This window comes from Sus scrofa, chromosome 8, assembly GCF_000003025.6.
Source record: "Sus scrofa isolate TJ Tabasco breed Duroc chromosome 8, Sscrofa11.1, whole genome shotgun sequence".
Lineage (NCBI taxonomy): Eukaryota > Metazoa > Chordata > Mammalia > Artiodactyla > Suidae > Sus > Sus scrofa.
This window is the reverse complement of record NC_010450.4, coordinates 1,458,204-1,481,314: the sequence shown is the minus strand read 5'-3', so window position 1 is coordinate 1,481,314 and position 23,111 is coordinate 1,458,204. Positions and strand designations below refer to the sequence as shown.

The following is a 23,111-nucleotide window of genomic DNA, read 5'->3' as shown; positions in this document are numbered from 1 at the left end:
CAGAGCTGCAGCCGCTGGCCTCCACCACAGCCACAGCCACGCCAGATCCGAGCCGCGTCTCCAACCTACACCACAGCTCACGGCAGCGCCAGATCCTAACCCGCTGAGCGAGGCCAGGGATCAAGCCTGCATCCTCGCGGATGCCAGTCAGAGTCATCTGCGCTGAGCCATGCTGAGACCTCCTAAATGTATTCTTGCAAATTACTACAAACCTGAGCGTGACCATGAAAGGCAGAAATGGGACATACATCCTCCAAAATATTTGAAGAAAAAAAAGGGAGGGGGCATACATTGACTCTTATGGGTAAGACGGCGCACCAGCAGGGGGCAGCCTTCCAGCTGAATTGTTAAAGCTAATTAAATCCTCACATTAAAAACAAACAAAATACCAATAAACCCTCCCAAATGAAACAAGAGTAACTTAATAAAATAAAACTCAATCACTTAAAATTTTCAATAGTTCAAAAGTACTAGAGAAAAAATCGAAATTGAAATTATAGTCGGTTTAGAAACAAATGACAAGTCCCACGAATCAAATTTTACAAGACGTGTCCGAGATGGAGGAGACGCAGTTTCCCGGCATTTGTGAGAGAGCAAAACAAAGACTGGAAAATACACGTTCAACGTACGCAGCCCCAACCAAACAAAACGAGAATCAATTAATAAGGAGTTAAAGGCAAAAGCTGAAATTACTGGGAAAACAAGGAAGGAAATGGGGTCAAGAAACCCAAAAGCTGGTTCTCTGAACCTCCTCCCGGGCTCAACAAGGGAAGAGAAGGAATCATAAAGACAGCAGGGCCCACAAAGGACAGGGAGGGCCACACCGGGGCCGCCTGACGGCACACGGGAGGAACAGCGCACGCCCGGGCCTCTCACGTCCAAGAGGAGGCCTGCACCGCACATCCCAGAAGCCACGTCGGCACCAAAAGCTGCTGAGATTCCGTGTAACGGAGCGGACTTCTCTGTCAACGCGCAGCTTGGAAGGCACTTGTGGGCACAGCAGGGCCACCAGGCATGGTGCCCTCCTGTCCCCCTTGCCCGCCCTGCGCTCCTGCTCCCTGGCCCCTTGCCCCGCCCCCACCTCCCCTCAGAGGCCCTCTTGCCCCTCCTGCCCCCCTGCTCCTCTGGCCCCCTTACCCGCCCTGCACACCTGCCCCCGACTCCTGCTCCCCTGGCGCCCCCTGCCTTCCACCACGGGAGCAGGTGCTCCTTCTGGAAGGTGTGAGGTTAGAGGCAGGGGAATTCGCCTGCAGCTGTTACTTCGCCCATTTCATCACCTCCCCTTTACCTCAACGATGCGGATAATCTAAGCAGACGCCCATTTGTAGAACTCACATAAGAAGCAGAAAACCAGAACAGGCCAAGAAACAGAAAGGGGACCGAAAAGGCAGTAAGAGGTACAGGCGCCTCGCTCCTCCTCCTGCAAAAGGAATCGGGCCCCTAAGTTTTCTGGTGGATTCTCTCACATCCTTTATGGAACAAAAACGTTGAGCTATTCCTGAAAACTGAGAAACACGGAAAGTTTCCTAAATCATTCTGTGAAATTAGCATGACTTTATACAAAACAAAAAAGACCTCAAAGATGAACGTTCATCAACACCTCAGAGCAACAGGTATCCTAAGGAGAATACTTACAAGGGATTACACAATAATATGATATAATTTAGTAGGTTTAATTCCAGGAATGTAAGACTGTCTCAACATGAGGCAGCCTAATCTAATTCATATAGAAACATAAAAAAAAAAAAAAAGGAAAAACCACTCAAAGTCAATGCCTATTTCTGTTTTTTACTAAGCTGGGGGGACAGGGCTCTTTGATAAGAAAGTGTCACCAATCTGTATGGTGAGCATCAGACTTCAGGAGACAGCCAAAGCACTCCAGAGACGCCAGGCACTGACCAAGCACGCCCTGCAGCCACACCCCTGCTTATGATGCTTTGAAGGCTTTAGCAAAAGCAGAAACAAATACAATCCAAAGTTCAAATGCTGAAGAGCAAAAGATGAAACTACTATTATTTGTAGAAGATACTGCGGTCTCTTAGAAAATTGAAAGCAATCAATTCCAAACTATTAGAAAGTTAATAGTTCAGTGAGATAACTGCAAAGTGAAACTCAACTTTCCTGTTAAGTACCAGTGATAATTCTTTAAAATTTCTTCTACCATTTAAATGCCACTCATAACAGTCCCTAAAAGCATAAAACACCTGATTATTAACTCGGTAAGAAATGACAAACTATACAACCATAAAACAGGATACAAAAGACAACCTAAAAAAATAAATACATACCATACGTTTGGTTGGGAAGATCCAATATTGGTGCTAATTCTCCCTTTATATTACACAGGTTTGCGGTTTTTAGGAAAAATGTTTTTCTTTTACAAGTTGCTATTTCTATAGCAAATTGTAGAAATGATTTTAAATGAGCTGAATATTGGAAAAGTTCATCATTTCTTTATCTTGTTACAAAGCTCCGTACAGAGTTGTCTGATAAGTAACATCAGTGGGAACTTCCTCCTTGGCCCTCTCTTCACAGCCTCTAGGAGTAATTCTGCAGAGCATCTGGGCACCCGTGAGCCCGTCCATGCGTCAAATCACAAAGGATACACTTGTAAAAGCAAACAAAACAACTGATTCCAAAGCTGTCAACTGTCTCCTCACGTCCATACTTACCTGTGAACACTAGTTATTTCAGCGGTGTTTTAACATTTTGAAATCTTGAATTACTACATAATTTCTAAAATGCTACTTGATTAGAAGAGACTAATATCCATTCCAAAGATTCTAGAATGACTGGTACCCTCTGGATGCAACTAAGATGACTCCTTTCCCTGATCTGCAGTAATGGCATCGTGGTTTCCTAACAGGCGAGTGAGAACAAGAAGGCACCCTCTGGTTGCTTGAGTGAAAAGGGTGGTTTTCCATGGTAAAAAGATAGAAAATGCCCTTTTTTCCCCTGCGGCGGCAGAACGCGTGATGTAAAATTTAACCGTCTGAACCATTTCCGTGGTAGAAAGACATGCACACTGCTGTGCAACCAGTGCCACCGACACGCCGTCTCTCATCCATAAAACGGAAACCCGTCCCCATTAAATAACACCCCGCTGCCCCTTCCCCGGCCCTGGCAATGGCCCTACACGTCCACCTCCAGGAATCTGCCCAAAGCAGCTCACGTCAGCGTAACCACACACTGTGTCCTTCTGCGTGTCCGGCTTATCTCACTCAGAGTCATGTCTCTGCAGTTACTCCGTGTTTTTGGGCCTTTCTCGTAGGTCCTTGATTCGCCTGAGTTAATTCTGCTATGTGGTATTAGATAAGGTCCACGTGCACTTTCTGTATGAGGACATCCAGTTTTCCCAGCAGCATGTGGTGAAAAGACTGCCTTTCCCCCACGGAAGGGTCTTGACACCCTTGTCAAAAAATATCTGACTATGCACGCAAGCGTCTGTTTCTGGGCTCTCCAGTCTATTCCGCTGCTCTACTTCTGTCTCTAGGCCAATACCATACTGTTTTGATCACTGTGGCTTTGTACTGAGTTTTGAAATCAGGACGTGTGAGTCCTCAAGTTTTGTTCTTTCTCTTTTCAAAATTGTTCTGGCTATTCTGGGTTCCATGAGATTCCATAAGAATTTATAGGATGGGTTTTTGTTTCTGCAAAAACCATCATGGGGATTTTGACAGAGATTGCACTGAATCTGCAGGCCACGTTGGGTAAGGCTGACGTTTGAACATGAAGTTGTCCAATCCAGGAATACAGGCTGTGTTTCCATTTCTCTCTCTCCTATTTTCCTTCGGCAACGTTTTGTAGGTCTCATTGTACAAGTCTTCCATCCCCTGGAGTAAATTAATTCCTCAGTAAAATTTTACTCTTTTCTCTTTCTTTTTTTTTTGTCTTTTTGGGGTCGAACCCATGGCATATGGAAGTTCCCAGTCTAGGGGTTGAATTGGAGCTGTTGCCGCTGGCCTAAACCACAGCCACAGCAACACCAGATCCAAGCCTCGTCTGCGACCTACACCACAGCTCACGGCCATGCCAGATCCCCAACCCACTGAGCAAGGCCAGAGAAAGAACCCGCCACCTCATGGTTCCCAGTTGGATTCATTAACCACCGAGCCACGTCGGGAACTCTGTGCATCGATATTCTTGAAGGACACTGGTTTGTAATTTTCTTTTCTTGTAGTGTCTTTGTCTGGCCCCGTGGAATGAGTTGGAAGTATTCCCTCCGCTTCAATTACCCGGAGACGTCTGAGGAGGATGAGTATTCATTCTTTTTAAAACGCCTGTGAGTTCCCTGGCGGCTTAGTGGTTAAGGATCATGGCATGGTCACTGTGGTGGCTCAGGTTGGACCCCCGACCCAGGAAAATCTACCTGCCACGGCCAAGAAACAAAGTTGGCTAGAATTCACCTCTGAAGCCATCAGGTCCTGAGGTTCTCCACCGGGAGATTTTGATGACTGACTCCACCTCCTTCCTAGCTACAGGTGTCTTCAGATTTTCTACTTCTTCGCGATTTATTCGAGCTTGGTTCTGTGTTTCCGGGAATTTGTCCACCTCACCCACCATCTGCTGGGTCCGCAGCCTCTCCTCTCACAATCCTGCTTCCGTAGAACCAGGAGTAACGCTGCCACTTCGTTTCTCATTTCAGCCTCTTCTCTTTTGTCCTTAGTCCACAGGCGAAGAAAGGTTGTTAATTTTATCTTCTTGAAGAAGGAACTTTTGGTTTTATTGGTTCTAATGTTTTTCTATTCTCTTTTTTTGCTTATTTCTGCTCTAACCTTCATTATTTCTTTCCTTCTACAAGTTTATCTTTTTTTCTAGTTCCACAAACTGCAAAGCTAAGTTGTTCATTTGAGATCTTTTTTTTTTTTTTTCCTTTCCTTTTTTAACAGCCGCTCTCGCAGCACATGGAGGGTCCCAGGCTAGGGGTTGAATCGGAGCTGCAGCTGCCAGCCTACAGCACAGCCACAGCCACACCAGATGGGAGCTGCATCTGTGATGAGCTTGCGGCAACACCGCGCTCTTAACACACTGGGCCAAGATGGGAACTCCCGGATCTTACGCTCAATGTTAGTGTTTACAGCTATAAGAACACATGCTTTTGGAGCAGCGGATTCCGCCGCAGCCGTACTTTCAGGTTAAGCCTGCATTTTCCTTTCAGAGGAAACACGCACGACATCGTTTTACACAGAGCTCACGCGTTTATCAGCACCGCAGTGAAAACAGCAGGTATAATAATCCGAAATAAATGCCAACCTCGGGTAACAGAAACATCAAGAAACCATGATCCCCAGAGATGCTGCTGCCACTCAGGGGGTTAAGAACCCAAACGGTGTCTGTGAGGACGCGGGTTCGACCCCTGGCTGCACTCAGCGGGTTAAGGATCTGGTATTGCCACAAGCTGCACCGCAGGTTGCAGACGTGGCTCTGATCCCGCATAGGCCGGCAGCTGCAGCTCCGGTTCAACCCCTAGCCTGGGAACTTCCATATGCCATAGGTGTGGCCATGGAAAGAAAAAAAAAAAAAAAGAAGAAAAATTTTAATTCCCAAAGTATTCTTAGTTTTATAGCAACGTCTCAGTATGCCCCCCCCAGCCCCCGCCCCATCGAAGCGCTGTCCTGGGACACTTATCTGCTCAGACGCAGCTGCCTTAGGGAAGCACGGAGAGCGCGCCTGCCACAGGAAGCATATTCACACCTGCCAGCCCCGCCATGAGCCAAGGGAGTGCACAGGGTCCCCGGAGGGCAGGACAGACCCCGACACGAACCCGACTGGCCTCCCTGGCCGAGGGCCTGGGGGCAGCCCGCACGCCTCCCAGGCCTCCTTCCGCTGCGTGGAGGCACAATCGCCATCTCTGAGAACTGCCGTGCACGACCGAGGCTCCCCTGCGGCCTGTCGCGGGCACAGCGGGCAGTCGCCACCAGCTCGTCTTCACTTCACCCGCCAGTTCTTAGTCACCGCGCTTGCCCGAGATCCTCTAAAGACCACAGGTCACCCACACCATCAGATGCTCACGCCGACAAAACGCCACGGAAAAGCAGGGCAGGCGAGACCCCTCCCTCCAGCAGACGGCGTCCAGCCTGCAGGCTCGGCCGCCAGAGACGGGCGTCCCCAGGGCGGGGAGCCTCCCTGCTCCACTCAAGGACTTGGCAGGCACGCGTCTCCCACTCCCACCACACAACTCCGCAAACCCCCGACCAGCACTCAGCAACCAACACAAAGCTCGACAAGCCCCAGCGCAGCCAGAGGGGCAGGGCCGCACCGGGCTCCCAGTCCAGCCACGTCGAAGACCCTGCCGGCAGTCCCTCCCACACCCTTCCTAAGGGGGGCACCCCCGGAGCAGCGTCTGTCCCCCTGGGGGTCCGGCTCCACTCCCAGGCGGGACGCCCCTCACCAGCCCTCCGCACGGCACAGAGAACGGACAGCGCGGCCCTCACCCCTGGGCTCTGCGGCCGTGCACAGCAGCCTCCCAGGGACGTCTGCTGACGTCCGCCCAGCAGCCTGTCAGGACCCGACGCCCTGACTGGTGCATCAGGACCAGGGAGGGCCCGGACCTGAGGCACAGCTGCCCGCACGGCCGTCCAGACCGGCAGCCAGCCGTGCCTGCAGATGGCTTACTGTCCACGTGTACCCGGCAGGGGCTCAGTGGCCACAGCACGTGTTCGTGGCTCAAGGGCATCCATCCAAACGGTGCCAGTCCGACTCTCCCGCCACCCTCAGCTGCCACACAACTTCCTCCACAGGTGACCCGCCAACCAGCTCGGCGTAGAGCAATTCACAACGCAAGGAACTGGCCGAATCCCCAGCATATGGAGTTCCCAGGCGAGGGACTGCATCTGAGCCACAGCTGCAGCAACACTGGATCTTTAAGCCATTGCCAGGCCGGGGACCGAACCCACACTGCCCCGGAGACAATGCCAGCTCCTGAACCCGCTGCACCACAGCAGAAGCTCCTGATTCTGTTTTTTCTTTGGTCTTTTTTGCCATTTCTTGGGCCGCTCCTGCGGCATATGGAGGTTCCCAGGCTAGGGGTCGAATCGGAGCTGTAGCCGCCGGCCTACGCCAGAGCCACAGCAACGCGGGATCTGAGCCTCGTCTGTGACCTACACCACAGCTCACGGCAACACCAGATCCTTAACCCACCGAGAGAGGCCAGGGATGGAACCTGCAACCTCATGGTTCCTCGTCGGATTCGTTAACCACTGTGCCATGACAGAAACTCCTGATTCTGCTTTTTCACAACTACATTCACACATTCGCGCAACTGACTGAGAATCATAAGACACAAAGGCTCAAATAAACTGAAACCCCATCTCATCCGCTTCCGTCACTTCCCAGGTGGGAAACCCAGGCCGGGGACCCCCAAGGAACGGGGACATGGGGGTGACTCAGCCCTTCGCTCTTGGCCCCTGGTGCCTGTGCGGACGCCTTGAGCCTCCTGAAGAGGGCGCTGCAGCTGGTCCCCGGCACCACCGTCCCCTCCTGGCTCCCCACCCGCTGAGCACAGACTCCTAAGCTCGGCAGGTGCGGGTGCAGGTGGGGGCGGGAGGAGGTGCTCTGCCCTCCGCCCCGAGGGGTCCAGCGGCGGCCGCCTGGAGGCTGGAGGCTTCGCTCCCTGACCCCGCCCCGGCATCAGGCAAACTGAAGTCAGGGGGAGCCACTTGGGAACAGCCCTGCCCCCGCAGCGGTCTAAGCCGAGGCGTCACTGGTCAGCGACAAGCCACAGCCGGAGAATAAGTCTCTGGCTGCAAAAACAGACATGGATTAGGGACACGCTGCTCTGAAGAAAACGCAAGACAACCGCGGTCCCCCCCCAACGGGGGCCACCTGCCCAAGCCCAGCTCAGCAGCCCCGGGCCCTGCCCCGTTACCACGCTGCACCCCGAGGGTAAAGCCGGCCTCACACAGCAGGACACGTAAGAGAGGGTCCCGGGTTCTGCCGAGAGGCCGCTTACAGTGACCCTTCGCAACTGCAGAGGGAGAACTGCCACACACGACACGGAGCGACAGTGACACGGGGTCCTGGGAGGCTGAGGGCACGGCAGTCCCTCCTTCCCTCTCTCAAGTGGCCACAGCCTGTGCCCGAGGCACCGACAACCCCAGGCAAGCTGGACAGCGCACGTGTGAAGCCAGAGCAGGTCCCGTGTCGAGTCTCAGAGGCAGAACGCCAGGCTCTGGCTCTGTGGCTACCACTCCCCACACCCTGGTACCTCAAGGAAGGCCTACCTTGAGCGCCTCCCTGCCCGATCCTGCGGGGGTTTTAGTGCAGGCAGGCCTGGGCGGCCAGCCGGACGCCGTGGAAGCCCTGCTCCGTGTCACCTGACAGGCTCGGGCTGGCCAGCTGTCATCCCCTCACTCGGCCAGAAGCGCCCTGCCTGCTCCACCCTCCTCTGTCCCTGGCGACCCCTGCCTGACACAGCCGTCTGTGCTCCCTTTCCAGAAGACTAGGGATGGAAGGAGGGCTGGCTCTGAAGGTGCCAAGTGCCACGTGTCCCCAGGCTCTGAACGGCAAGTGTTCAGGAAGCAGTGCCTCAGATGACAAGGCCCAGCAGCTCCCTGAAGCCCCGGCAGGTGGCACTGCGCCGGGCAGCAGCCTGTGCAGGTGACCCGGCCAGCAGTGACCCCACAGGGCGGCTGGGTGTCCCCCCTGGAGAACCGGCAGCTGGGTGCCCTCCTGGCCCCCCGCGGCAGGGCCCACCCACCTGCTCGTCCACGTAGGCGTCGATCCTCTTCTGGCACTCCAGCCACTCCTCGGCCACCCCACGCAGCTCCTCCTCGGAGCGCTGGAACCGCTGCAGCAGGGTGCTGTACGTGTCCTCGTTGCACGTGTCGTGCGTCGTGGTCCCCAGCCTGCGGGAAAAGGCCCAGAGGTTTGCTTCCGTCCACCACCTCCCCTCCACTGTCGCACACCAGGGGAGGCGCTGGGAGGCGCCTAAGTGCACATCAGGCGCCCAGAGCAGAATCTGACTTAAAGAAGCAGCTCAAGGAAGCGACAGCTCCTATGGGGAAGACGAATGGTCAGCAACGCTGTTCTCAAAAGACTAAGCCTAGAGATTCAGTTCACCAGATGTGGGGCCGTAAATTATTTTTTCTATTAAGATACACTCATCCAGAGAAAACAAAACAACTGATGAGAAATTTGGACCCAATTTTCAAAAAAGCAGAACAGGAAATTCAATTCAACAAAGACTATAATTATAGTGTTCTCTAGTCTACACTATGTTTTGTTAAGAAAGATGGGAAGACGGCAAATGAGAAAATAAACAAAAAGGTACACAGCCAGATAAACACCTGCAGTCCTGACAAGGGCACCGTGGGAGAGGAGCGGGGAGGGGTGCCCGTCGCCTCCAGAAACCATGCGTTTGTCTTTGGTCTAGATAGGTCAACATCTGAACCAAAATCATGGCAATAAGAGAACTTCAAACTCAAAGACAACATCTATAATGACTCGAGAGCACAAAGGCGGCGGCAGGCCTGACCCTGCTGGGCGCACAGCACAGAGGCTGCCTGCCCACGGGGGTCTTACTGCAGACGTCAGGCCGCACCGCCTGGCTCACGCCCACGCCCACACCCACACCCACGCACTCCCAGCCGCGTTCTGAACCCCAAACACGCCCCCCGCCCCGGGGAAAGACAGGTCTACAGAGGCCTGCTGAAGAATGGCCCGGTGGGCAGAGACCCTGGGAGAACCCCGGCGACAGCACCCAACTGCTGACAGCGCCTGCCTCTCTGCACAAGGGCCTCTGTCTCCAGCATTTTACCGCAACGACCTCTAATACTCTTACAGCAAAAAGAGAAACATGACTTAAGCAGGAGAACCCTTCAGAGGGTGCAGACACCGCCTCTCCACCTGCGTGACCCTGTGTAAAGATGCACGGCTCCTAAGCAGACAAGACACTTGCTGAAGCTGCCTACGTTGTGTCACCTGTGAACTCGCATCCAAGAGGGAGCAGGCAGAAACCAATGTCACTGAAAAGCTGCTCTGGAGCCCAGGACAGAAAAGACACTGACCCGCCCGGCCCTGAAAGACAACTCCTAAGGCTGTTTCTGCCCCCAGGAAACTAAACCCCTCAAGCCCCAGAATCCAGGGTCTTCTGGGCTCCGGCAGCACGCAGGCACCCCGGGTGCGAGCACAGCCTTTCAATCCTCTCGCTCGAGCGCTGCGCAGCCGCCACAGGGTGGTGGGTTTTCTCCCCACTCCCTGCTGGTCAGACTTCTTTCCTCTGGTCGTGCAAACCCTGCTTCCATGTGGTGCCATCTGGCCCCTTCGGCACCTGCAGGAAACCTCGGGGCAGGGCGGGGCACTAAAGGATGACCAGCGCCGCCCAGACTGTGCTTCTTCCACCTGCCGGAGGCGAGAAGGCCCAGTTCAGTGCTGAGGCCCCTGCCAGAGCCAATGCAGAGCGCTTGGGGCTCTTCTAGGGGAGGGGGTACCCAGAGCACCACCTGGAGGCCCTGGCACTTGGGGCTCCCAGGCGGGGGCGGGGATTACCCAGTGAGGAAACAGGGAGCGGCCAGATTTGTCCTCAGGGCGAACAGCATCAATGGTTCAGCCAACAGGTTATCATCTAATATTCACTCTGCAAGCACACGGCAGCCGCGCCCAACAGGTGGTAACATCTATGACTGAAATGAGGTGTGGAAGAGCGATCCGGTCCCGGCTCGGTGGAAACGAATCTGACTCGCATCCATGAGGACGCAGGTTCCACCCTTGGCCTTGCTCAGTGGGTTAAGGATCTGGCGTTGCCGTGAGCTGTGGTGGACGGGCAGCTGCAGCCGCCATTCGGCCCTCAGCCTGGGAACCTCCATAAGCCTTGGGTGTGGCCCCAAAATGAAAACAAATAAACAAATAGGGTGTATGAAAAACAATAAGGAAAACGAGATAAAATCAGTTTGGGTGAGTTTATTTACAAGCCCAATTAAAATTTTCCATAACGATTAAAAGACATTTAAAATAAAGACCAAATTGGGCAACCGACACTAAGGCCACCATGGCAAAGAGTGGGGCTGAGAGAGCTGCTGGATCCATCGCCCACTGCCAGGCAGCACAGATGGAGGCCTCCTGGCAGACTGCGGGGCGTGTGCACTGCCGGCCCCAGACCCTGGCATCGCAATGGGACAATCAAGGCAGGGTCCTTAACAGGTAAATTTACAAGGAAGGGGGTGGGGTGCAGATGAGACTCTCAAAGGGCAGGGAGTTCCCACAGTGGCGAGGCAGAAACGAATCTGCCTGGGAAGCATGAGGTTGCGGGTTCGATCCCCGGCCTCGCTCCGTGGGTTGAGGACCTGGCATTGCCGTGACCTGTGGTGTAGGTCGCAGACGAGGCTCAGATCCTGAGTTGCTGTGGCGTAGGCGGCTACAGCTCTGTTTTGACTCCTAGCCTGGAACCTCCATGTGCTGCGAGTGTGGCCCTAAAAAGACCAAAACCAACGAACCAAACACCGGGCAAGACTGTGGAGGAGCACACGAGTGACACGAGAGCAAAGGAGGGAAGAGCCGAGCTGCTGAGCCGCCCCCGGACGACCGCGCCGGCCAGCGCCTGAGCCTGGCGGGGCGGGGGGGGACCTGTGGCTGGGGCCGCGCTGGGTGGCAGCTGAGGGACGTCTGCCTGCTCTCAATCCATGAAGCGATACACTTATTTTCTAGAGTTTCTGTATCTGTGGTTTACTTTTTCTTCTTTTTATGGCTGCACCTGCAGCCCATGGAGGTTCCCAGGTGGAGGCGGAGCTGCCGGCCCACACCACAGCCACAGCAACGCTGGATCCTTAACCTACTGAGCGAGGCCAGAGACTGAACCTGCACCCCCATGGACACCATGTCGCGTTCTTAACCTGCTGAGCCACCATGGGAGCTCCCGAAGTTTACTTCATAATAAAGTTAAACAAAACACAGGTCCAAAGTGTGACTATGAAAACACCACTACGGCTCTTGTGTTCCACAGACGCAGTCCTCGCTCGAGGGGCAGCGCTAACACACACGCTGTCGCAAAACGTTTCCGAGGTGTCAAGTGGGCATCTGTAAGGTAGAAGCTCCAATCTGAATCCTTCTTGGGTCCAACCAGGTGTCCCCTGAGGAGGTGGAAGGCACCTGTCCTCCTGGCGCCCCAGACCCCAGGGGATGCTCCCCTTGCCCCTCCCCCAGCTCGACGCGGAGGGAACGTGTCTGAGACACGACAGGGCGTCTGGTCCCTCCCCCAGTGGCCAGCAGCTCTGCACACCCAGGGGCCCCAGCAGGGACCGCCCCTCGGCCACCAAGTGCTCAGGTCACCCATCGGTCGCCCAGCTGGTCCTCGTGAACGAGGACACTGTGTCGCTGGGCCTTAGCAGCAGTGACATTGGGCTTGTTATTTGACAGTTCAACCGTATTTCTCTGCGGTTTTGAGCTTCTCCGGGAGCACCGTCTGGCCCCGAACCCTGCAGCTGCTGGGCGGGTGCAGCCCAGGGTCAAAGCACCGTCACACGCAGGCTGGCCCGAGTACCTGATCTGTGACACCAGTGCCGGCAGGCTGTTCTGGAGGAGCGGCTCCGAAAAGACCAGATCTTCAAAGAGGTGCTTATTGTGCAGCTCCCAGGTCACCTGGAACTTTTTCAAGTGTTCGTTTTCCTGGTTAACGAGATGAACAGAAGCGGGCTCAGTGCCAGACGGACAAACTCCCAGAAGGTCTCTCCCCACCCCCGAACCACGGCCCTCTGTCCAGACCCAGAACCTCCGCTTGCGAGGGGCTGTTCGTCCCCGCGTGTCCAGAGCAAAGCTGGACGTGTGTCTCTGAGCACTGGACCTGCGGCCTGGCCAAGCCCGCCTTGAAATGGCACCACGAGGCCCACAGGGGAGGGGACAGCGAGGAGACACCAGGCGCATGTCCGACACTCAGGCCTTGGACACAGAGCCAAAGCCCCAACGTTCCACACACCGGCACACAAGCCCTCCGAGGCTGACGGCCCACATTTCTGGGCCCGTCCTGCACGTCTCCCTTCTGACGACACGCTAAGCCCGCCGGCCCGCATGCAGGGGCAGGTCTTTCCTTCCCGGCAAACGGCGGCGACCTCAACGGTTGCTTTTAAACGCAGGGAAGGTCCTGGCCACCGCAGGGACCCCGGAGAGGCGCCTGCCTGCCTCCACACGAGGCGATGGCCTGCACAGCCCATCCCTCTGCCGTGCAGAGAGCTCACACCCAACAGCTCCGGCTGCACCGTCACGCACGGGAGCGCCCCCCGCCCGCCCCCCGCTGAGGTGCCCGGCACCACCCGGGCGGCGGCTGACGACAGTGCCCTGGTCCCCCAGAACCGGGTGACCTGTGGCCACTGTGTCCAGTGGGTCTGTTGCTCTTTTCTCTTCAGCCCAGCCGAGCTGAGAAGCTGACAGAGACGTCAGGACCTGCGCTAAGTGGGAAGGCCCCGGTGTCTGCCACCTGGTGATCTGGCGCCTTCTGTCTGTTTTCCCACAACACGACGCGCCCTCCCAGACCCGCGCTTCATTGCTCTCATTTCAGGCCCAGCTCCGAGGAGCCGTTACAGCAAGAAAGCTGGCAGGGGGAGCGGGGCGGAGGACCAGGGCCTGGGAGCCGAAGACCTGGGCCCAAGGCGGGGAAGAGGCCTGGTTCCAAGCGTTTTAGTTTAGGAATGTGCTTGCCACGAGGACGCGGCCACAGACGAAGCGTGGGCAGGACACGTGTCGCGGGCTGCAGCGAGGCCGCTGTGTGGGCTGGGTGCTGGCCGCCAGGCCGGGGACACAAGGCCGAGGACGGGAGTCTCCGGTGGGCAGAGGCGGCGGTGATGGTTCAGCTTGTGAGCTGTCTCCCCAAGAAAGAAGCGGCGGGAGCCGAGGCGACGGCGGGCCTGAGGGGGGCCGCGCGGCTCTCACCTGGGCGCGCGTTCGCGAGGGTGGCCGAGGCGAAGCCCGGTGGACGGCGGTGTTCGGCCCTCTTGACGGAACCCGAAGCTACGCTTCCAGAGGAGGTGTGCTGGAGCAGCAGACCCCACCTCACTTCACAACCTCAGGCCAACCCGGGGTGACGAGCGGCCCTGGGGCCAGGCGCCTGCCCGGCCGGGGCCCTGCACTTGCTGCTGCGCCCTGCGCCCAGGCCGCAAGCCGCTGAGAGGCTGAGCCACCCGCCTGGGCCTGTGGCAAGAGAGCCGGGCGCTGGGTGGGGCCCGGCCTGAGACAGGGGCGGCGTGAGGCCTCACGGCCTAGCAGGGCCTGGAGAAACGGCAGGCTGTTGGAGAGTCTTCTGTCCTAAGCAGACGTTCAGATTTCAGGATCATGACAGCCGGAAAGGCGTTTCCTAGACGACTGGCGGCTGAGCTTCAGCCCCATTTTGTTCAATTTGGAATGAACAGCAGCCCCGTGCCCGGCGGTCCTGTTTGACCCCAGGGCACAGGCACATTTCCCTGGAAGGTCCCGCTGTGAAGACGCACTTCGGGATCTGATGTGTTCCTCGGGTTCGCGCCAGCGGCGGCGTCTACGCAGCAGGGAACCGGCTGCTTGGCGGAGAGCGGGCCCCAGCCGGGCGGCCAGCACCGCAGGGCTCTGACGCGAGGACGGGGACGCTGGAAAGGCCGCCTCTGCCGGGACGACCCGGACGCGCCTGCGTCTACAGACCTCTGTGCCCAGGGCCAGGGTGAAGGTGGCCTGAGGTCGCGTTTCTCCTGGATGGTGACGGCGTCCTGACCCGGCACCGCCGGCACCTCCCGCAGGAGAAAACCAGGCCCGAGCTGCGGGAGCGACCCCCCCGGGCCGTGAGGTAACGGGGTCCGCTCGGCTCAGGGACGCGGGCTCCGTCTCCACCGCGCGCCCGGGCTCCGGTGTGCCCTCGGCGGGGCGCGGCAGTGACCCGACACGTCGACAGAGACACTCCTCCCCTTTCCACACGGTTGCCTGCACCAGGCCCAACGGGCCCCAAAAGCTTCACCCACACCCGCCGCCGCCGCCGCCCGACGGCAGACGCAGGGGAGCCGCGCACGGCGCCCCCCGCACGAGATCTGCAGCCACGCAAACGATGCCCCTCTTCTGACTGCGTGTTTTGTTTGGGAAAACAGTTTTTTATTTAGAGATACACGATTTCTGCCAAGCAATTAGCTATTATTTGCAAAATGACTTAGGGAGTTCCTGGTGGTTAGGGTCTGGCACCTTCACTGCTGTGGCCCAGGATCAAACCCCGGGCTGGGGACTGAGACGCCACATCCAGCCACTGCACACGGTAGCCAAAAAAATAAAAGAAAGAGGGAGAGAGGGAGTAACATGCTTTACCTCAGAATAAACTCAATAAAATGATTTCATAAATATCTTTAAATTTCTCCGTTTTAGTTTCAGCACAGAAAATACTGATTGATAAGGCCAGTCGGGGCCTCCCCAAAATGCTGAGACTCTGAGACGCAGACTTGGAGCTGGTCTCGACTCGGCGCTGCCAGTTCTTCCACTGCCAGGTCCCTGGGCAGACCTGGGAGGGGCTGGTACAGACGCGGGGACCTGTGTGACTCTGACCTGAACACTCCAGCCACGTGAAGGTCTCTGAGACGGCTGGGACGTGCTGTGTGGACTGGGGCGTCCTCACAGAAACCACGCCAGGCCCCTGGGGGTGAGAGGAAGCCTGGCGACTGGGGTGGCGGGCCCGCACAGGCGGCCCGCACTGCCCCAATGCCCCCCCCATGCCAGGGTCACCCTGGCAGAGGCTGCGGCGTCTGTGGCCCCAGCGCTGGGAGTGGCTGGCTCGTGAGCACATGGACCCCAGCTTTCCATCTGCTTTTCACTCAAGGCTGCTGCCTTTCAGGCCATCTCAGCAATGTGTTTTAAAAGACTTTATCTTGTTATGTTACCCAGTGGTTCAGCAGCTTCCCATGGAGGGAGAAAGAGCTCAGGTTACTGGTGTGGTGAACCCTCTGTGTGCAAAAGAAAGCGAAATAAATCACTGACCAAGTAGCTGTATTTTGTGCTCAGGGTTTATGACTTAAAAAACAAACAAACAAACAAAAAAAACACCCAGAAAAACATTCCTATGTAAAATGCCAGGCGTTTTCTCAGCAAACGCGATTCAAATTAATTTGTTCACCTAGGAAGTCCCCGTCCACCTGGGGAGGAGGCCTGGCTGGGGCTGCACCCTGGTGGGGCGGGCGGGGGGCTACAGGAGGTGCAGGAGGGAGAGGTCGGGCGCCAGAGGGCGTTGGCTCTGCTCAGAGCACGGAGGTCGAGCTCTCGGACGCCGATGGTGAGCGGCAGCCACCCTGCCCCCGCCCCCACCGGCTCCTTCTCTCGAGCCGGACGCGTCCGTCACTCCAGGGAGTTCCCCGCGGGGCAGGGCTCTACCCAAGCGATGCTGGAGGACGCCCCCCGACCCCAAATCCCTCACCCGGCGGGCGCCTCTCCATTGCGAGGCCCACCAGCCTCAGAATCACAACAAGAGCACTGCGTTTAAACCTCTGGAACCACTGATTACTCTATTTATTTCAATGCATAGTTTTACCACGAAGAAGGCACCTGAAGGCAGCCAATGCAATCTCACTTAATAATACACTTTAAGCGGTGGTGAAAAACTGCACAATTAGTGCATCAAGAAAGCACAAAGGTGGGCGTTCCTGTTATGCCTGAGCAGGTTAGGAATCGAACTCAGGACGTGAGTTCGATCCCTGGCCCTGCTCAGTGCGTTGAGGATCTGGCACTTCTACAAGCTGTGGCGGAGGCTGGCAGCTGCAGCTCTGTTTCGACCCCTAGCCTGGGAACTTCCACATGCTGCAGGTGCAGCCCCAAAAAAGAAAGAGAAAAAAAAAAAAGAAAGAAAAGAAAAGAAACCTCTCCTTCCCTCAGTGCGGGCTGCTGAGTGTGGGACAGAAAGCCGGGGCCTTTACCCAGGCTCGCCCATCTCCGGCTCCAGCGACGGCAGAATCAACAGCCGGCCCTCCCTCCTCCCTGTCAAGGCACAGACTGGTCCCCGCCTCACGCTGTCCCCTGCCTCGGTCCCTGGGCCCCGCGGCCCCCAGCAGCACTTCCACGACCGACGCACTCCGGGCCCGTGCAGAGAAAGAGGAGGAGGGAGCAGACCGACAGAGCGCGAAGCCGGCTCACCAGGGTGCCGAGGAAGGTGCTGATGGTGCGTGCCGCCTGGCACAGGGCGCCGTACTCCTCCAGGAGGAGCGAGATGAACTGGTGAGCCTGCGGGGGGCCCTGCAGGGCGGACGGCGACTTCACTCTGGACGCGGCCGAGAGCTGCCGCAGGAGCCGGACCTTCATCTCGAGCACGTACTCCCTGGCCTGCTGCTCCAGCCGCTGGTACAGCTGGTAGGGGTCCCTCTCGCAGAGCCTGGGCAGGAGAGAGACAGTCACCACTCACCTCGGACGTCAGTGCACGGTCTTCTCGGGCCGCCCGACGCGACAGCCATCTGCCCAGGTTCAGGCGCGATGCCCGGGGCGGAGGCCATGGGACGCGAGCAGCCAGCAGGGGGCAGAGCAGGCACTAAACTGCAGAAAACCAGGAGCCGGAGCGGTCACTTCTGATGCCTGTGTGTTGACAGGGGAAAAGCCACCCCACAGAGGTGCCACTGGGCCGGGGACCAGAGCAGACTGCTCCTTCCTCCTGGGTATTCAGGACATAACCCAAATGGGCTGGCCTTGTTCTCAAGAGGACACTTCACAGACAGTGCATCCCACCAAAAACGACACCAGTGATACACAAAATGTATACACTGAAGATAAGAGACAAAAAAAACCCCATGCGTGCCCCCCAACAGCTACGATCATTTTCACGAGTTTCTTTCCCAACTTGGAGACGATCGACTTTCATCAACAGGCCTTACAGCCATGGGCCCCTGTTCACCGTCCACTCCAGATGGAAACCCAAGAGCAGTCCCCACCAATGGCCGTCACCAGGACGAACCAGCTGTAAAACGCATGAAGCCACACTTCCTGGATGTTACTAAACGCATCCTCTCACCTCTGGGCACCAGGCGGGGTCCAGAGAGAGGAAAGTTGTCACCTATTCCACTTTAAGTCACCACATCGTCTAGGCTGTGCGAGACAAGAGACCAGGTAAAAACGGAACACGTGCAGCCCTATAAAAACGTGGCCAGAGAAAGAGTAACAACGCCAGGCCGACTTCCAAACGGTGTGTTACTTCCTCGGCCCAGCGCAACCACCGTGATCTTCGTGGCTAGGACGACAACTGCCCTCTGAGCAGAACCTGTCTCGTCTGCTGGGGGAGAGTCACAGAAGACTCGAATGACTCAGGGACAGTCACACTTACAAGGAGTCGGCTAGGTCCTGCTTAGTTCTCCTAGCACGGCGGAATCAGGCCTGTATTTCCTTGTCCACATCTGGACCTTATAAATGTACGGAAATGACATGACACTTTTGCAAAGAGCAGGAGGCAGGAATGTGCTGAAGATGCCGTGGAGGCTCCCTGGTCTGTCCTGGCCCAGGGGGCTGTGTCCGAGCTGCAGCTGGGAGGAGCCAGGAAAATACACTCTGGGGCCTCTTGTGCTCCCAGCACATGCACCCAGGGTGCAAGTCCAGTAGGGGCAGTAATACGATGAAAGCGAAGGTGAGGGGGCCCCGGGCTCTCAGGCGGGAGGACAGCCAGGTGTGGCTCGAACGCAGCGACGCAGGAGGGGGACCAGTCAAGCACGCCGGGGGCCGAGGGCCACAGAAAGGGGCCGCGGGAGTCAACACCAGCTGGACAGGCGCCTAGAAACGGGCCCTGCCCCTTCCTGGCATGCACTGGCTCTGAAACACCCACCCGTGTTCCTAGGAGACCCGTCGGACACACGCCTCAGACGGGGCCGCGGGCTGCGAGCCTTAGGAGCACAAGTCCGTCAGGGCGCTGCCCTCCCAGCCCTCGGCGACGTCCCCATCGCCTGCCCAAGGTCTGCGCGGCGCCGCTGGTCCGCACCGCTGCTTGCTGAGGCTTTCCTCTCAGAGACCTCTCACTTCACTTCGCCTCTGGCTGGGCGTGTACCAGCTGTCGAGCGGTGGGCGTGATGTGCGGGTTATACATACATTCCTAACACTCACCAGGAAAGCTGACTTCTAAAAAAGGCAGGGACCGCCTATACCCATGTCAGGTAACGCCAGGGGCCTGCACGCAGGTCAAACGCTGAGCACACTGGCCAAAGCGCCAAGGCGCCAACAGAGCCCAAGGCCAGTCACTCCTCCCAACTCCGGATGAAACCTACGGCCCAGCGGACAGGCGTTCACACAACCCCCAGGGGCTGCATTCCGAACGTGGGAAGACCAAGACGAGAATCAATTCATGAAACGGCTCACTCGAATTTATTGCTTTCATGTGCAACATCTCAAAAGAGAGGAAAAAAGACGCCACCACCTCTGTACTGTCACCGGCCCGGTGTGTGTGCCTAGCAGGACGCCCGTCAGGACCCTCCCGGAGAGAGACGCTGCCCTGCGGGGCCTCAGGGGCCCTCAGTCTGCTTGCCCCCAGGGGAGGGGGCACAGCTGCCTGTCCTCCTTGGTCCATAGGGCAGGGCGCTTGGGGACGTGTCCCTGTCAGGCAAAGCAGTGCTGCCGCCAGGCTCCACCCTAAGGCAGGAGAACACGTCCACGCACGCCCATCACACGTAAGAAGCGTTTCATGAGCACGAGAATCGGAACCCCCAGTGCGTCTGCTGCAGGCCCGCCGTGCGCCGGGCAGGGTCCCGAAAGCAGAGCCCACCCTGAGCAGAGGAGGGTCCCGGGCAGCAGGCGGGGAGGGCCCGGACACGGGACGGGTACCTATCCACGAGCTCCTTCACCCCCTCCTTGTCGGGCACCAGAGACTGGTCCTGGTCGTCTGCCAGCGGGGTCCCCGCCTGCCGGTAGATGCAACGGACGGTGTAGCGCACTTCTGACCAGTAGTTCTGCAGCTGCTGAGGCTCCCGGTCCACCTCGGCCGAAACCTCTCTGCGGGAAGATGGCACAGGGCAAGCTCAGCATCCATGAGCCGAGCCGGCCTGACCCCCTGGCTCCGCTCTGCAGCGGGTTTGCTGTCACAGCCCTGGTGCCCTCAGCCACCCTGTCCCCAAGGCCTTTGCCTCCAGGAGCTCCCGGGCCCTCGAAGGACAGGGACGCCCACAACCGCAGTCCCCTAGCCGCCCGCCCTCACCCAAGGCGCCCACGGGCCCTGGTCCCCACACAGCCAAGCCCTGCGTCCTGGCTCCTCATCCCCGCCCTCTGCAGCGTCAGCCCCCATCCCCCAGGTCAGGGCATCTCGCTCGCCCACTCCACCAACCTGAGACAGCTCGGGTGCCCCGGCCCCAGCCCCAGCTTCCTCCCCGCAGCCCTCCGGAGTGGGAAGGGAGGAAGGAGGAACCCCCCCCCCGCCCCAAAGAGTCCAGGTCACTTGTGCCATCGGCCCTGGGAGCGCCCATCCTGCCCATGCCCCGTCCCTGCCCGAGGGCGCCCAGGTACCTGCGCTCGCTGCAGGCTTCGCAGGCGCATGCTGCATCCGAGGGGGTGGCTGAAGGTAGCGGCTGAGCACCCAGGGTGAGCCTGCCGCCGCCACCCTCTGGCTGCGAGCCACCGAGGGGGGTGTGGAGGAGGAAGTCTTGGCCCTGCTTTAGAGAGAACAGAGCAGGTGTTATGATATTAGTTATCAATCCAGCATGAAAAGGCCTTTTTGCTTTTTTCCGTTTTTGGCTGCCCCTCGGCATACGGAGTTCCCAAGCCAGGGATCAGGTCTGAGATGCAGGTGTGACAACACCAGACCCTTTAGCCCACTGGGCCGGGCTGGGGCTTGAACCTGCGTCCCAGCACTGCAGAAACACCGCTGATCCCTGCGCCAGAGCAGGAACTCCAGGAAAAAGCCTTTTAGCAAAATTTAAAACCTCCCCAATGAAAAGGAAGTGTTTCGCCCAGTTATCCCCGAGGCACTGTTCTCTCGGACACCCAGGACGCTGTCCGGAACCAGTGACCGTCTTCACCTTGAGCGGGTTCACATCCTAACCGGGAGGACAGGCAAGGAGTCGCTCGCGCACTTTCCAGGAGGCGGCTCTGCTGCCGGTGTCCTACTCCCGAGTCCCCCTGCCCCCGCGATGGTGCTGCGGACCCAGCGGCCACTCCCGGCCCCGGGGCCGCCTGCGATCCTGCCAGCCGGGGCCCCTGCTCTGAGGGACAACAGCCTGGACGGTGGGAGAAGCAGCTCAGACCTTTGTACCTCCACGCCCACAGCCACCACTGAGGATACAAACCCGACCCCAGACCCAGCCCGTGGCCCCTTCTCCCTCGCCTTCCCCTGTCTCACACGTGGTCCCGGGACCCCCCAGCCGCCACCTCGCCCCTTGTCCCTCAGCGACAGGGCCTTAGGGCTGGAGACCCCCACATGGCGAAGGCAGGGACTAGCACGTCGCCCAGGCCCCACAAGCAAGGGCAGTCAGTGCCATCCACTGCCCCACCGGCCTGAAGAGAGGGACGCAGAGACTCCCGGAGGGACTCACGGCGTGAAGAGGACAGTGCCAGGCCCCTCCTGCCAGCAGCGGGACCTGCCCCACTGCAGCCCTGGAGGCAAGCCCTGTCTGCCCGGCCCCACAGCACCACCCCACCCCTTCCTCGGGCCTGCCGCGTGCCCCCTTGGGCACCAAGGACTGACGGTGGAATGGAAAAGTGCGGGGTAGAAGACGAGTCAGGGCTCCCTCAGGGGACGGGGCTGGGGAGCGGGGCTCACACCTTCATGAAGACCCCGCCCCATTGGGCACAGAGCAGGGATGGGGGGTCCGTCCTGCACAGGCCTCGACTGAGGTCTAGGAAAACCTCAGCAAGGGCCTCCCCCAAGCAGGAGCCACCACTGTGGGCGGCCTCTGAGGACCGTGGGTCCCCAGAGAAGCACAGACAGACCAGCAGGAACCTAAGAGAGGGGGTGGGCACAAGGATGCCCCCCTGCCCCCACCCCCACACGAGGCCTCGCTGACGTCACTCCCGCCAGCTGAGGGGGGGCAGCCCTGCGCAACGGGAGATACAGGAGTTCCTGTAGAAGGGACCAGAAAGACCACGGTCCAGTGTCATGGAGGGGGGGTGCTGGCGGCAGCAGTGGAGGAAGCAGGCTGCTCCCGGGGTGGGGGGGGGCACATCCACAGGCGGCCAGGGCCCTCTCCCCCTTCTGCAGCGGTGCTTAAACACAGGGAGGGCAGGCGGAGCGCTGGCAAAACCTCCCACGCTGGAAAGGACACCCTCTGCTACTCAGCACAGTCTCCGAGCTTTCCTGGGACCACGTCTGCTCTCTCTGCACCGCTTGTCCCCTTCCCCCAAACCTTCACAGGATACACGGTCAACATACAAAAACAAGGGCTGCATTTCTATGTACTAGCAATAAATAACTGGATACTGAAAATTTTTAGAGGAACCACTTAAAATAGCAAGAAAGCAAGTGTCCATTTTGGCTCAGTGGAAACAAATCTGAATAGCACCCATGAGGATGCAGGTTTGATCCTTGGCCTCGCTCGGTGGGTTAAGGATCTGGCGTTGAGGTGAATTGTGGTGTCACAGATGAGGCTCAGAAGTGGCGTTGCCATGAGCTGTGGTGTAGGCCGGCGGCTACGGCTCTGATTCAACCCCTAGCCTGGGAACCTCCATATGCCACGGATGTGGCCCTAAAAAGACAAAAATAAACAAAATAGCAAGAAAAATATGAAATACTTTGGAAATGTTTCTAATTTTTTTGTCTTTCGTCTTTTTAGGGATGCATCCATGGCATACAGAAGTTCCCAGGCTAGGGGTCGAATTAGAGCTGTAACCAAGCCGGCAGCCTGTGCCACAGTCACAGCAACACCAGATCTGAGCCGTATCTGCAACCTACACCACAGCTCACGGCAACGCCAGATCCTTAACCCACTGAGCGAGGCCAGGGATTGAACCTCTGTCCTCATAGATACTAACTAGTTGGGTTTGTTACTGCTGAGCCATGACGGGAACTCCCCAAATTTCATTCTTTTTATCTGTTTTCCAATTTCTTAATTTTTGCTTTTATGGTAATTTCTGCTTTTGTGTTGTGATGTCTTCTGTTTTCCTTTCCTGTTTGCTCTTTGTCCTTTTCTACCTTTATGATTTGAGTGCTTAGTTCTTTTTTTTTTTTTTTTTTTTTTCTTTTTAGGGCTGCCCCCATGGCATTTGAAAATTCCTGGGCCAGGGGTTGAGTTGGAGCTGCA

General features: G+C 57.5%; 1 protein-coding gene across 1 annotated transcript in view; it reads right to left on the bottom strand.

Annotated features, from left to right (window-relative positions):
• Nucleotides 1-23,111, bottom strand: part of FAM193A (family with sequence similarity 193 member A) — a 135,494-nt gene that overhangs the window by 42,621 nt on the left and 69,762 nt on the right. Inside the window, 5 exon segments of the mRNA XM_021100934.1 lie at nt 8,699-8,846; nt 12,476-12,600; nt 17,053-17,287; nt 19,708-19,875; nt 20,383-20,528. Coding sequence (XP_020956593.1) covers nt 8,699-8,846; nt 12,476-12,600; nt 17,053-17,287; nt 19,708-19,875; nt 20,383-20,528 — 822 coding nt within the window.